Below are 14003 nucleotides of genomic sequence, written 5' to 3' on the forward strand. Positions count from 1 at the left end.
CTCTTGTATATAATTATATATGTACAGCTGGTATAAGTTATACATCTTCTTGTATATAGTGATATGGAGCATGCTGGTATAACCTGGGTATCTTCTGTATATAATTATATATGTACAGCTGGTATAAGTTATACATCTTCTTGTATATAGTGATATGGAGCATGCTGGTATAACCTGGGTATCTTCTGTATATAATTATATATGTACAGCTGGTATATGTTATACATCTCTTGTATATAGTGATATGGAGCATGCTGGTATAACCTGGGTATCTTCTGTATATAATTATATATGTACAGCTGGTATATGTTATACATCTTCTTGTATATAGTGATATGGAGCATGCTGGTATAACCTGGGTATCTTCTGTATATAATTATATATGTATAGCTGGTATATGTTATACATCTTCTTGTATATAGTGATATGGAGCATGCTGGTATAACCTGGGTATCTTCTGTATATAATTATATATGTACAGCTGGTATAAGTTATACATCTTCTTGTATATAGTGATATGGAGCATGCTGGTATAACCTGGGTATCTTCTGTATATAATTATATATGTACAGCTGGTATAAGTTATACATCTTCTTGTATATAGTGATATGGAGCATGCTGGTATAACCTGGGTATCTTCTGTATATAATTATATATGTACAGCTGGTATATGTTATACATCTCTTGTATATAGTGATATGGAGCATGCTGGTATAACCTGGGTATCTTCTGTATATAATTATATATGTACAGCTGGTATATGTTATACATCTCTTGTATATAGTGATATGGAGCATGCTGGTATAACCTGGGTATCTTCTGTATATAATTATATATGTACAGCTGGTATATGTTATACATCTTCTTGTATATAGTGATATGGAGCATGCTGGTATAACCTGGGTATCTTCTGTATATAATTATATATGTATAGCTGGTATATGTTATACATCTTCTTGTATATAGTGATATGGAGCATGCTGGTATAACCTGGGTATCTTCTGTATATAATTATATATGTACAGCTGGTATAAGTTATACATCTTCTTGTATATAGTGATATGGAGCATGCTGGTATAACCTGGGTATCTTCTGTATATAATAATATATGTACAGCTGGTATAAGTTATACATCTTCTTGTATATAGTAATATGGAGCATGCTGGTATAACCTGGGTATCTCCTGTATATAATTATATATGTACAGCTGGTATAAGTTATACATCTTCTTGTATATAGTGATATGGAGCATGCTGGTATAACCTGGGTATCTTCTGTATATAATTATATATGTACAGCTGGTATATTATACATCTTCTTGTATATAGTGATATGGAGCATGGTGGTATAACCTGGGTATCTTCTGTATATAATTATATATGTGCAGCTGGTATAAGTTATACATCTTCTTGTATATAGTGATATGGAGCATGCTGGTATAACCTGGGTATCTCCTGTATATAATTATATATGTACAGCTGGTATAAGTTATACATCTTCTTGTATATAGTGATATGGAGCATGCTGGTATAACCTGGGTATCTTCTGTATATAATTATATATGTACAGCTGGTATAAGTTATACATCTTGTATATAGTGATATGGAGCATGCTGGTATAACCTGGGCATCTTCTGTATATAATTATATATGTACAGCTGGTATAAGTTATACATCTTCTTGTATATAGTGATATGAAGCATGCTGGTATAACCTGGGTATCTTCTGTATATAATTATATATGTACAGCTGGTATAAGTTATACATCTTCTTGTATATAGTGATATGGAGCATGCTGGTATAACCTGGGTATCTTCTGTATATAATTATATATGTACAGCTGGTATAAGTTCTACATCTTCTTGTATGTAGTGATATGGAGCATGCTGGTATAACCTGGGTATCTTCTGTATATAATTATATATGTACAGCTGGTATAAGTTATACATCTTCTTGTATATAGTGATATGGAGCATGCTGGTGTAACCTGGGTATCTTCTGTATATAATTATATATGTACAGCTGGTATAAGTTATACATCTTCTTGTATATAGTGATATGGAGCATGCTGGTATAGCCTGGGTATCTTCTGTATATAATTATATGTGTACAGCTGGTATAATTTATACATCTTCTTGTATATAGTGATATGGAGCATGCTGGTATAGCCTGGGTATCTTCTGTATATAATTATGTATGTACAGCTGGTATAAGTTATACATCTTCTTGTATATAGTGATATGGAGCATGCTGGTGTAACCTGGGTATTTTCTGTATATAATTATATATGTACAGCTGGTATAAGTTATACATCTTCTTGTATATAGTGATATGGAGCATGCTGGTATAACCTGAGTATCTTCTGTATATTATTATACATGTACAGTTGGTATAAGTTATACATCTTCTTGTATATAGTGATATGGAGCATGCTGGTATAACCTGGGCATCTTCTGTATATAATTATATATGTACAGCTGGTATAAGTTATACATCTTCTTGTATATAGTGATATGGAGCATGCCGGTATAACCTGGGTATCTTCTGTATATAATTATATATGTATAGCTGGTATAATTTATACATCTTCTTGTATATAGTGATATGGAGCATGCTGGTATAACCTGGGTATCTTCTGTATATAATTATATATGTACAGCTGGTATAAGTTATATATCTTCTTGTATATAGTGATACGGAGCATGCTGGTATAACCTGGGTATATCCTGTATATAATTATATATGTACAGCTGGTATAAGTTATACATCTTCTTGTATATAGTGATATGGAGCATGCTGGTATAACCTGGGTATCTTCTGTATATAATTATATATGTACAGCTGGTATATTATACATCTTCTTGTATATAGTGATATGGAGCATGCTGGTATAACCTGGGTATCTTCTGTATATAATTATATATGTGCAGCTGGTATAAGTTATACATCTTCTTGTATATAGTGATATGGAGCATGCTGGTATAACCTGGGTATCTTCTGTATATAATTATATATGTACAGCTGGTATAAGTTATACATCTTCTTGTATATAGTGATATGGAGCATGCTGCTATAACCTGGGTATTTTCTGTATATAATTATATATGTACAGCTGGTATAAGTTATACATCTTCTTGTATACAGTGATATGGAGCATGCTGGTATAACCTGGGTATGTTCTGTATATAATTATAGATGTACAGCTGGTATAAGTTATACATCTTCTGTATATAGTGATATGGAGCATGCTGGTATAACCTGGGTATCTTCTGTATATAATTATATATGTACAGCTGGTATAAGTTATACATCTTCTTGTATATAGTGATATGGAGCATGCTGGTATAACCTGGGTATCTTCTATATATAATTATATATGTATAGCTGGTATAAGTTATACATCTCCTTGTATATAGTAATATGGAGCATGCTGGTATAACCTGGGTATATTCTGTATATAATTATATATGTACAGCTGGTATAAGTTATGCATCTTCTTGTATATAGTGATATGGAGCATGCTGGTATAACCTGGGTATCTTCTGTATATAATAATAGATGTACAGCTGGTATAAGTTATACATCTTCTTGTATATAGTGATATAGAGCATGCTGTTATAACCTGGGTATCTTCTGTATATAATTATATATGTACAGCTGGTATAAGTTATACATCTTCTTGTATATAGTGATATGTAGCATGCTGGTATAACCTGGGTATCTTCTGTATATAATTATATATGTACAGCTGGTATAAGTTATACATCTTCTTGTATATAGTGATATGAAGCATGCTGGTATAACCTGGGTATCTTCTGTATATAATTATATATGTACAGCTGGTATAAGTTATACATCTTCTTGTATATAGTGATATGGAGCATGCTGGTATAACCTGGGTATCTTCTGTATATAATTATATATGTACAGCTGGTATAAGTTATACATCTCCTTGTATATAGTGATATGGAGCATGCTGGTATAACCTGGGTATCTTCTGTATATAATTATATATGTACAGCTGGTATATTATACATCTCCTTGTATATAGTGATATAGGCCATGCTGGAATACCTGGGTGTACAGTTATGCTGTGGATGTATATTTTTATATATACAAGCTAATCGATAAATTCTCAGTAAGCAATGCTTGCATCCGGTATGTTCACACGGCTTATTTTCGTCCATTTTTCGGGCCATAAACAGCCGAAAAATCAGAAGCAGAACACCTCCAATCATCTGCCTATTGATTTAAATGGGAAATACGGCGTTCTGTTCCGACTGGGCGTTGTTTTACGCCTCGTTTTCTAAAAACAGCACGTAAAAACACGCCCGCAAAAAAGAAGTGCATGTCACTTCTTGGGACGTTTTTGGAGCCGCTTTTCATTGACTCTATAGAAAACCAGCTCCAAAAACGACCGTCAAAAACATAGCGAAAAACGCGAGTTTGATTAAAAAACGCCTGAAAATCAGGAGCTGTTTTCCCTTTGAAACAGCTCCGTACAGTTTTGATTTCGTAGTATCACTTGCATTACTTTGATCAGCCAATAGGGGGTGATATTTAACACTGGTATTTCCTGGTCTCCACAGATAAACAGTACAGAAGTCATAGTCATTGTGGGACACATTTATATATATATTTATATTAATATAATAATAATAATAATAATAATAATAATAATAATAAAAGTAATATTTATATATATTTTTTAAAAATTCAATTTTGACAATGACTTTTTTAAATTTGGCACAATTTTTTTTCAACTTCACTTTGGCTAGCCGACAGAGTTTTTGGAATAAAAAAATGGAGCATACGTTTTATTGATATGGTGCCCACTTGTGGCAAATTATGCAAATGAAGTTGTTAGATTACAAAAAATAAATTTATGTGAGAGAGCTCACCATTGGTGGAGCTGAGCCGCTGACCATGTGGTGACAAGTGGTACTGCAAGTCGGAAAAAAAAAATAAAAATGGTCCCCAATAAATGACAGCAAACACCTTGTAATCAACAAACATTTCCATTTTATATCCTTGCCAAGGGCTTATTGCATAATCTGGGGTTTGTGTTATTTACAGTATATATTTTAGCATTGGAGTTCTTGCCGAGGGCTCGGAACGAAGCATATTTGCATTGTATTGTAATATTCCTATTGCACCATATACATCTATACACAGTACTTTGACTCGGACAATCATTTCCCACAAAAATGCCTTTGTCCATATGAGGCCATATAAATTATGCATTGAATGTACAGTCTCTGAAGCATTTCCTGGGGTCAGTACTAGTCACACTGGCCACAGTCCATCCACGGTCTCATGTCCACCATGCCTGTTCCGCACAAGCGTTCCGGCAGTAACAATGCAGCGGAGCCGCCACCAGTCCCGCCACCACACTCAGCACTATAAAGAATATTGCAGCCACCCAGATATTGTAATCATGGGCCTTCAATAGAGACGGTTCCTCCGAAGGAATCATATTGGTCAGGTTTAGCATGTATCCCAAAGTCCACCCTACGTCCGCATTGCCGGCCTGTAAGGAGGAAAGAAATGTTAACCTGGGCTTTTTGTCTCCTATTGATGACATCATTGACCTATATCCAGTTCTATTTTGTCTTGAAAAAGGACGGAAACCTGACGGAACCCATTAAAATCAATGGGTGTCATTGGATACCAGCATACAATGGATCTGGTGGTTCAGTTTTTCTCGGAAACCTAGCACAGATGTGAACATAGCTTTATAATGGGGGTTTGTTGAGGTTTTAGTCTATTTGATGGCAAGGATTGCGCTGTTCTTGACGCCAAAAGTGATAGAATTGCCAACGGAGGCTCCGAACGGAACCCCAGAATGGCAGTGTGAACGTCGATAGATATATAGTTTATAATAGGATTAAACATAAAAAAATAAAAAAAAGTCTCCTATATTAAAATTTTGAAACGGTCTCATAATGATATGTAATATTTCTAGAGTGATCCAGTAAACAGACCTTATACTTACCTATTATGATTTTCTGTACAATCTGATTAATTCCCATAATCCCTGAGTTTACATGACCCAGTAGTGATCTTTTTAAAACTAATACTATGTGCGAACTTCAATCATCCTAAAAAGCAGTTACCCGATTGGGTCCTTCTAAACGTGTAAACGAAGGCCTCATATTCACGACTGTAGTTTTGCGGCTGCATACTATCCGTGCATTGTCTGGGAGCCCGGACCGCAAAAAATTAGGACAAGTCATTTTACGGACCGTATTTGCGGTCCGAGTTCCTTTAAAGTCAATGTACATTTTATGTGTGCACGGTCCGTGATTGTGGACGGCCCGCGGATGACTCTACTCAGGCCGTCTGTGCCGTAATCACGGACAGTGTACGTGGCTACGGTCGTGTGCATGAGGCCTCAGCCTAAGGGCCCATTCACACGAACGTGATTCTCGTCCTTGTGCTGTGCATTGAAACCACGCACAGCACACGGCCCTATTGATTTAATTGGGGCTATTCACACATGCGTGAGTTCTCATCAGCGAGTGTCCGTTGCGTGAAACTCACTGCATGTCCTATATGGTTATAATAGTAGTTCCCGGATAACAGACTAGAGATACCTTATCAAGAGGCAGATATGACCCACTATATATCTCTATTTATACATTCTCAGTACACACCTGCTTGGCAAAATGTATGTTATCCCACGTTTCACTGCTAAACCTGTAACCGTCCAAGAGCAGCGTCAAGATATACATGGCGGAGCTGCAGTACTCCAGCAGACGCCTCGTGCTCTCTGATGGGAAACTGGCGCTGAGCTGAAAGCAACAGAAGAACAACTTGTTAGTGTGTAGGAGGATAACACCGTGCCAGATGTTGTATCTAATCCCATCATGTGTGATACTGTCTGATTAGCTGCTGTATCTAACCCCATCATGTGTGATACTGTCTGCTGAGCTAGTGTATCTAAACCCTAGCATGTGTGATACAGTCTGCTGAGTCAGTGTATCTAAACACTATCGTGTGTGATACTGTCTGATGAGCTGGTGTATCCAATCCTATAATTTGTGATGCTGTCTGGTGTGATGGTGTATCGAAGCCCTATCATGTGAGATACTGTCAGCTGAGCTGTGTATCTGATCTCATGTGTTATATTGCCTGCTGAGCTTTGTATCTAAGACTTATGTGGTGATACTGTCTGTTGAGCTGCTGTATCTAATCTTATCATGTGTGATACTGTCTGCTGAGCCACTGTATCTAATCTTATCATGTGTGATACTGTCTGCTGAGCTGCTGTATCTAATCCTATTATATGTGTTACTGTCTGCTGAGCTGCTGTATCTAATCCTATCATGTGTGATACTGTCTGCTGAGCCTCTGTATCTAATCCTATCATGTGTGATATTGTCTGCTGAGCTGCTGTATCTAATCCTATTATATGTGATACTGTCTGCTGAGCCGCTGTATCTAATCCTATCATGTGTGATACTGTCTGCTGAGCCTCTGTATCTAATCCTATCATGTGTGATATTGTCTGCTGAGCCTCTGTATCTAATCCTATCATGTGTGATCATGTCTGTTGAGTCGCTGTATCTAATCCTATCATGTGTGATACTGTCTGCTGAGCTGCTGTATCTAATCCTATTATATGTGATACTGTCTGCTGAGCCGCTGTATCTAATCCTATCATGTGTGATACTGTCTGCTGAGCCTCTGTATCTAATCCTATCATGTGTGATATTGTCTGCTGAGCTGCTGTATCTAATCCTATTATATGTGATACTGTCTGCTGAGCTGCTGTATCTAATCCTATTATGTGTGATACTGTCTGCTGAGCCGCTGTATCTAATCTTATCATGTGTGATACTGTCTGCTGAGCTGCTGTATCTAATCCTATCATGTATGATATTGTCTGCTGCATCTAATCCTATTATGTGTGATACTGTCTGCTGAGTCGCTGTATCTAATCCTATCATGTGTGATACTGTCTGTTGAGTCGCTGTATCTAATCCTATCATGTGTGATACTGTCTGCTGAGTCGCTGTATCTAATCCTATCATGTGTGATACTGTCTGTTGAGTCGCTGTATCTAATCCTATCATGTGTGATACTGCCTGCTGAGCTGTGTATATAATCCTATCATGTGTGATACTGTCTGCTGAGCTGTGTATCTAATCCTATCCTGTGTGATACTACTACAAACATTTCACGTTTCTCCAAATCGATGCAATTTAATGTTGTGAATGTTTATTATGACATCATCACAGTGGAAAAATTTACGAGGGAAACCTCCAGTTAATGATTAGTTGCATTCAAGGTCAATGCATTAGAAAGTAAAAGATACCACGTGACAGAGGTTTCGGCCCTCCCGGACCATTTTTTCGAAAAGTATCTGTGTATTGTAACCACAATCTTACCTCCGTCCAATCCCGGGAGCAGTATTGCCAGATGGAGGTGTTGGTCACGCTCAAGGATTGTCCACACGTCAGATTAAGGAAATTGAAAGTGTAGTAAAAGGCAGAGAACGCCTGCAAGGAGACGAGAGGACATGACGACAATCCCACCACTACAGCACAGGGGGTGCTTTGATTTTTACCAGAACATTAAAGGTTAATAAATACTCACATAAAACTCTCCATACACCGGAGGCTGGTAGACGCCATTAAAGGAACAGGATGTATTAGTGCAGGCTGAAAAATTGAAGATCTCTCTGAAAGATCGCTGACATTCGTAAGAGTCCCCGGTTCCCTCCACGGTAACATTGGACTCTATATTGCCCGGGGATCTCGTGACGCAGGGACTATTGTAGACCGAAGACAGATGGACTGTGGCCGAATAACCTTTTGGATAACAAGGGTGCTTGACGTTACCTGAGCCGTGTTTCTAAAGAAAACACAGGATTTTTTTATGCCATTTTTACAATCATTAAATTATAGGTCGTGTATACCTTTAAATATTTTCTGACACGTCATATCTGAAGTTTCTATCGGTGGTGGTCCATGAGCCGAGACCCTTATTAATTGTTATAACAACGCAGCCGACCCTTCAGCTGCATTCGGAGTTGTTTTTTGTGATTTAAGTAGGACAATATGATCTGGGGCGTAGCTTTTGGGGGTCCAGAGGTACCAGTCGCATGCAGCCCTGGTGCCTGAGGGGCCCAGATGACTCTCTACCCCATAGGAAGATGCCAGTATTGTACATGGCACATGATAGGTGCAGGGCCTTCTTAAAAATAAACGGTTTCCTCTCCTGACATGTCTGTTTTAGTAAATGATTGTATTACCTATGAAATAACAATTTTAAAGCACTTTCTCTTAGAACTCTACATTGTGCCATTCCTCTGTTGTTCCACCTGGAAATGTATGAATAAATTGACAACTGGGTGTTATTAGTGGGGGGCGTGTCCCTACACAGACAGACACTGTCCAATCATTGATGATAGAGTGACACTGTAGGGCCACACCTCTGAATATTAACACCCATGCCTCCCAACCATCCCGGATGTCCCGCTGTCATCTGTATCTGCGTCCACAGAGTAAGCTCCTCCTCCTCTCACTGAGGACTCCCCGGGCACAGCGCTACTTTAAGCGCTGTGCTCGGGGATGCCCTTGACGTCATGGTCCATATATGGACAGTGACATCAGGGCTTCCCTCTAGGAGCGGAATCCCTTGCCTATGCTCTGGCTGGGGATTCACTATCAACACAGACACTGTGGCACTGTATGGGAGCAGTATCTACAAGGGCACTGGAACTAGGGGCAGCTTTGGGGGCATTATGCTGTATAAGGGCAGCTAGGGGGGCATTATAGTGTATGGGGGCATTATGCTGCATGGGGCATCTGTGTGGGCATTATACTGTATGGGGCAGCTATGGGGCATTATGCTGTATGGGGGAATTTGTTTGGGCATTATACTGTATGGAAGGCATTATACTGTATGGGGGCTTCTGTGTGGGGATTATACTGTATGGGAGAATCTGTGTTGGTTTTATACTGTATGGGTACATCCATCGGGGCATTATTCTGTATGGGGGCATGATACTGTGTGGGCTGAACCGGATGTGTATGGGCGGGGATTGGTTGGGATTAGAGGCGTGGCTTTAAAGAGAAAAAAATAAGTTTGTCCCTCTTTCTGGTACTTGAAAGTTGGGAGGTATTGTGACACCTAATTGTGAATTCATTCATTAATTGCTAGGAGGAATAACAGAGGAACGGCACAACTCATAGTTTTAAGAAAATATCTTTCAGGATTGTTATTTCATAGGTAATACAAGTATTTATTAAAACAGACATGTCAAGAGAGGTGACAGGTCTTCGTTGCAGATTTAGTTTTGGGGCCACTCTGGATATGAGTGAAGCTAAAGGGGTACGATATTTCCCAAGGCGCTGCAGCACCTTCTAGCCATTATTTGGGTGTCTCAGCTCATGGACCGCCACCATCGGCATCTCATATCATCCAGCAGGTATGTAGTAATAATATATATTCAGGCCCGTAATAAAACAACGGGGCAGGACTGTCCTAGAGGCATGAAGTAGATGATACTGTAGATTTGCATTACACATTGTTTGTACAGCAGATGCATTTCCTTGAGGTGGAGGTAAGTCGAAGGGGGGTGTAAAAGTTATAACTGCGTCTTAGTAATGGTTTCTATTTGCAGATTGCAACATAACTGGGATTTCCGGATCAACGTACTACACTTATAATTCTCCTGAAATGTTGGTAAATTGTCACATGACCCAGATACGCAGTCACATGTTCTCGGGTTGTGGCATGTGGCACGGCCTGGCGTCGATTCACTATTTTACATCAGCGGCCATATGTTGCAGATAGAAGATGATTTTATTAAAGCCTGTTCATACCTCGCATTTAAAATTTCATATTCTATATCCTAGACCAGGGGTCAGCATGCTGAGAATCGTAGTTTTACAACAGCTGGAGGGCCGAAGGTTGCTGACCCCTGTCCTAGACTGTAGTGCTTCACTTTCTGGCACTGTTGCAAATGATCACTCAGTACCCCAGATCACCAGGGAGAAGGAGTCCCCACTGTGGGGACCTGGTAAACTAAAAGAGACCGATTATACAATTAAATCAAATATATAATTACATTTTTATGGTGGTCCCTCAGCCTTGTTGTCCAAGGCATATGTCAATGTCGATGTAATCCAATATTCTGTGCCGATATATTTCTTAATCTACCTTTATAGGGGTCAGAGCTCTGTTTTTCTAACACAGAGCTCCAAATCCCCTGCATAGCCATAGAGTTCAATAATAAAATTCCGTCTGCCTGCAGCCACCACTAGGGGGAGCCTAGGAGCATACTGCATGTTAATACATAGAACTCAATGATAATCTGCACAGAATTTTGGACCTAAAAACATGGCGTTAGGTGGATTTTCAGACTCGGATAATTGGTAGTGGCACTTTGTACTTTGCAACAGATTTAAGTGCATCTAGGAGAACCGGAAACTTTTACCATTTGTGGACTGTATACCTGAAATGAATGGCGGCAAGACATCTGATTGAGCTTTCCATTGCATAACCTACGGATATTTTACCTCTATGAGATGAACAAGGAGTCTCTTCAGTGCCTGGTCCTGGCCATAGCAGAGGTAGCTATGAGTGTAGATGGTGTAGTCGTAGCCATAGAGTCTGAAGATCATCTCCGTGCTTTTGTCTTCAATATCCCCTGAAGGTTGGAAAGTCATTTGGGTGGAGGCACCACCTAGATCCATGGCGCCAAACATCTGAGCTTGTTTGGGATGTATCCAGCTCCGTATATACGAATACTGGTGGAAAGGAAAAGACAACCGGGTCAACAAATGCCTTCAAAAATGACTTGATGGGAAGAAAGGGCTTTCACTACTGACCCGTATGAAGGTTCCCAGAAGATAGTTGATGGTCACCCAGCCGAGCGAGCCTTCCTCTTTACCATCTAATATTCGAGCACCTTGGAAGTTCACTGGATACTGACTGAGAGTTTTGGAAACTTCATCAAAGATATGCTGTATTTTGGTCTCATTTTGCAACCTATGAACATACTCAGAATATTATAGCGGGTCCGGCCACACAAAAATTGCAAAAATGAAAATTTTTGGATAAGAAATATTTCATAATAACCATGATAACCAATATGGCCGCCATTATAGACCTTAAAGGGGAAACTGTTTAATTTCTAAGATGCCCTTGTTGGAGATTTGTTTTATATTAAAGAGTCTCTGTCACCACATTATAAATTCCCTATATTGTACATTATGTGATCGGCGCTGTAATGTAGATCACAACAGTGTTTTTTATTTAGAAATACAATCATTTTTGACGGAGTTATGACCTATTTTAGTTTTATGCTAATGAGTTTCTCAATGGACAACTGGGCGTGTTTTACTTTTTGGCCATGTGGGCGTTGTACAGAGGAGTTTATGACACTGACCAATCAGTGACCAATCAGTGACCAATCAGCGTCATACACTTCTCTCCATTCATTTACACAGCACATAGCGATATAGCTATATCACTATGTGCAGCCACATAAACACACTATAATGTTACTGCAGTGTCCTGACAATGAATATACATTACCTCCAGCCAGGACGTCATGTGTATTCAGAATCCTGACCACTTCTCTGCACTTCTCTGTGAGTTACAGCAGAGCAGGCGTAGTCTCGGGAGATTACGCTGTAAACTGTCATTCCCAGCGAGATCTCGCTGTGCTGTAGTCTCACAGAGACGCTACAGAAGTGTCAGGATTCTGAATACACATCACGTCCTGGCTGGTAGTGATGTATATTCATGGTCATGACACATGAGTAGCGTTATAGTGTGTTTATGTGGCTGCACATAATGATATAGCTATATCGCTATCTGCAGAGTAAATTAATGGAGAGAAGTGTATGACGCTGATTGGTCACTGATTGGTCAGCGTCATACACTTCTCTCCACAACGCCCACATGGCCAAAAAGTAAAACACGCCCAGTTGTCCATTGAGAAACTCATTAGCATAAAGCTAATATAGGTCATAACTCCGTCAAAAATGATCGTTTTTCTAAATAAAAAACTCTGCTGTAATTTACATTACAGCGCCGATCACATAATGTACAATATAGGCCACTTATAATGTGGGGACGGAGCCTCTTTAATGATTTAGGCCTCAGGCACACGACCGTAAGGGTTTTTTCTGTCCGCAATTACGGATCCGTAGCTATCCGAAATTGCAGTAGCGCCCATAGACTTCTATGTCCGTGCCGCAATGGCGGACAAGAATAGGACATGTTCTATATTTTGCGGATCATTTCTACGACCCGGACACACATCCGTTTGTTTCACTGCAAGAAGACTTGGAAAATTAATTATATATATTTTTTTTATTTCTGAGATGTCTTCTAGTACAAGATAATCTATTTTGCTTGGAAAAAAAAAAACTGTCAAGTACAGTCACTGTAATAATATCACTGTCACTATCCTTCCAAGGCCATCGCTTCAGGCTAAAGGATGTAAGGATTGTAGGGATCAGAAGGGACACATTGATTATCCATTAGTGACATCATCACAGCATATAGATAACCGGCGCCTATGTCACCAATCTGGTATTGAAAACCAATTATATCCCCTTTATCGAATTCCAGATAATACAGTACACGTTCGTGTAGACCGGTTAATGTTGGTCGCACCCAAGAGGCAACGGGGCTACAGTGCCTAAAAGTGGAAGTGGCAATGGGCACCATTTTCAAAGTGAACATCCGCCTTGTAACACCCTGTTGTTTTTATGTCTAACATTATGAGTTAATTCATGAATGTGTCTTAATAGCGGTCATGGTTCAATTTCGCTGATACAAAGCTCCAAATCCCCTACATAGACATTGTAAAACTCAGGCTGCATGCAGACACCACTAGGGGGGAGTTTACTGCATAGTGTTAATACATTGACCAGAATATTAACGCAGTAGGCTCCCCCTAGTGGTGGGTGCAGGCAGACAGATTTTTATTATTTAGCTTCATGTCTCTGACCCTCTACAAAGATATTTTATGAAATG

The 14003-nt window shown here is 39.1% G+C and overlaps 1 protein-coding gene across 2 annotated transcripts in view; it reads right to left on the reverse strand.

Annotated features, from left to right (window-relative positions):
• Nucleotides 1–4998: 4998 nt before the first annotated feature.
• Nucleotides 4999–14003, reverse strand: part of LOC142659067 (ectonucleoside triphosphate diphosphohydrolase 8-like) — a 46280-nt gene continuing 37275 nt past the window's right edge. For both annotated transcript variants that reach the window (XM_075834788.1, XM_075834789.1), the window contains exons 5-10: nt 11843–12002; nt 11531–11761; nt 8601–8858; nt 8393–8503; nt 6656–6793; nt 4999–5529 (exon numbers count right to left, since the gene is read on the reverse strand). In XM_075834788.1, coding sequence (XP_075690903.1) covers nt 5314–5529; nt 6656–6793; nt 8393–8503; nt 8601–8858; nt 11531–11761; nt 11843–12002 — 1114 coding nt within the window. In that variant the 3' untranslated portion in view covers nt 4999–5313. The remainder of the gene's footprint in view (nt 5530–6655; nt 6794–8392; nt 8504–8600; nt 8859–11530; nt 11762–11842; nt 12003–14003) is intronic.

The sequence above is a fragment of the Rhinoderma darwinii genome, chromosome 8, assembly GCF_050947455.1.
Source record: "Rhinoderma darwinii isolate aRhiDar2 chromosome 8, aRhiDar2.hap1, whole genome shotgun sequence".
Classification (NCBI taxonomy): Eukaryota; Metazoa; Chordata; class Amphibia; order Anura; family Rhinodermatidae; genus Rhinoderma; species Rhinoderma darwinii.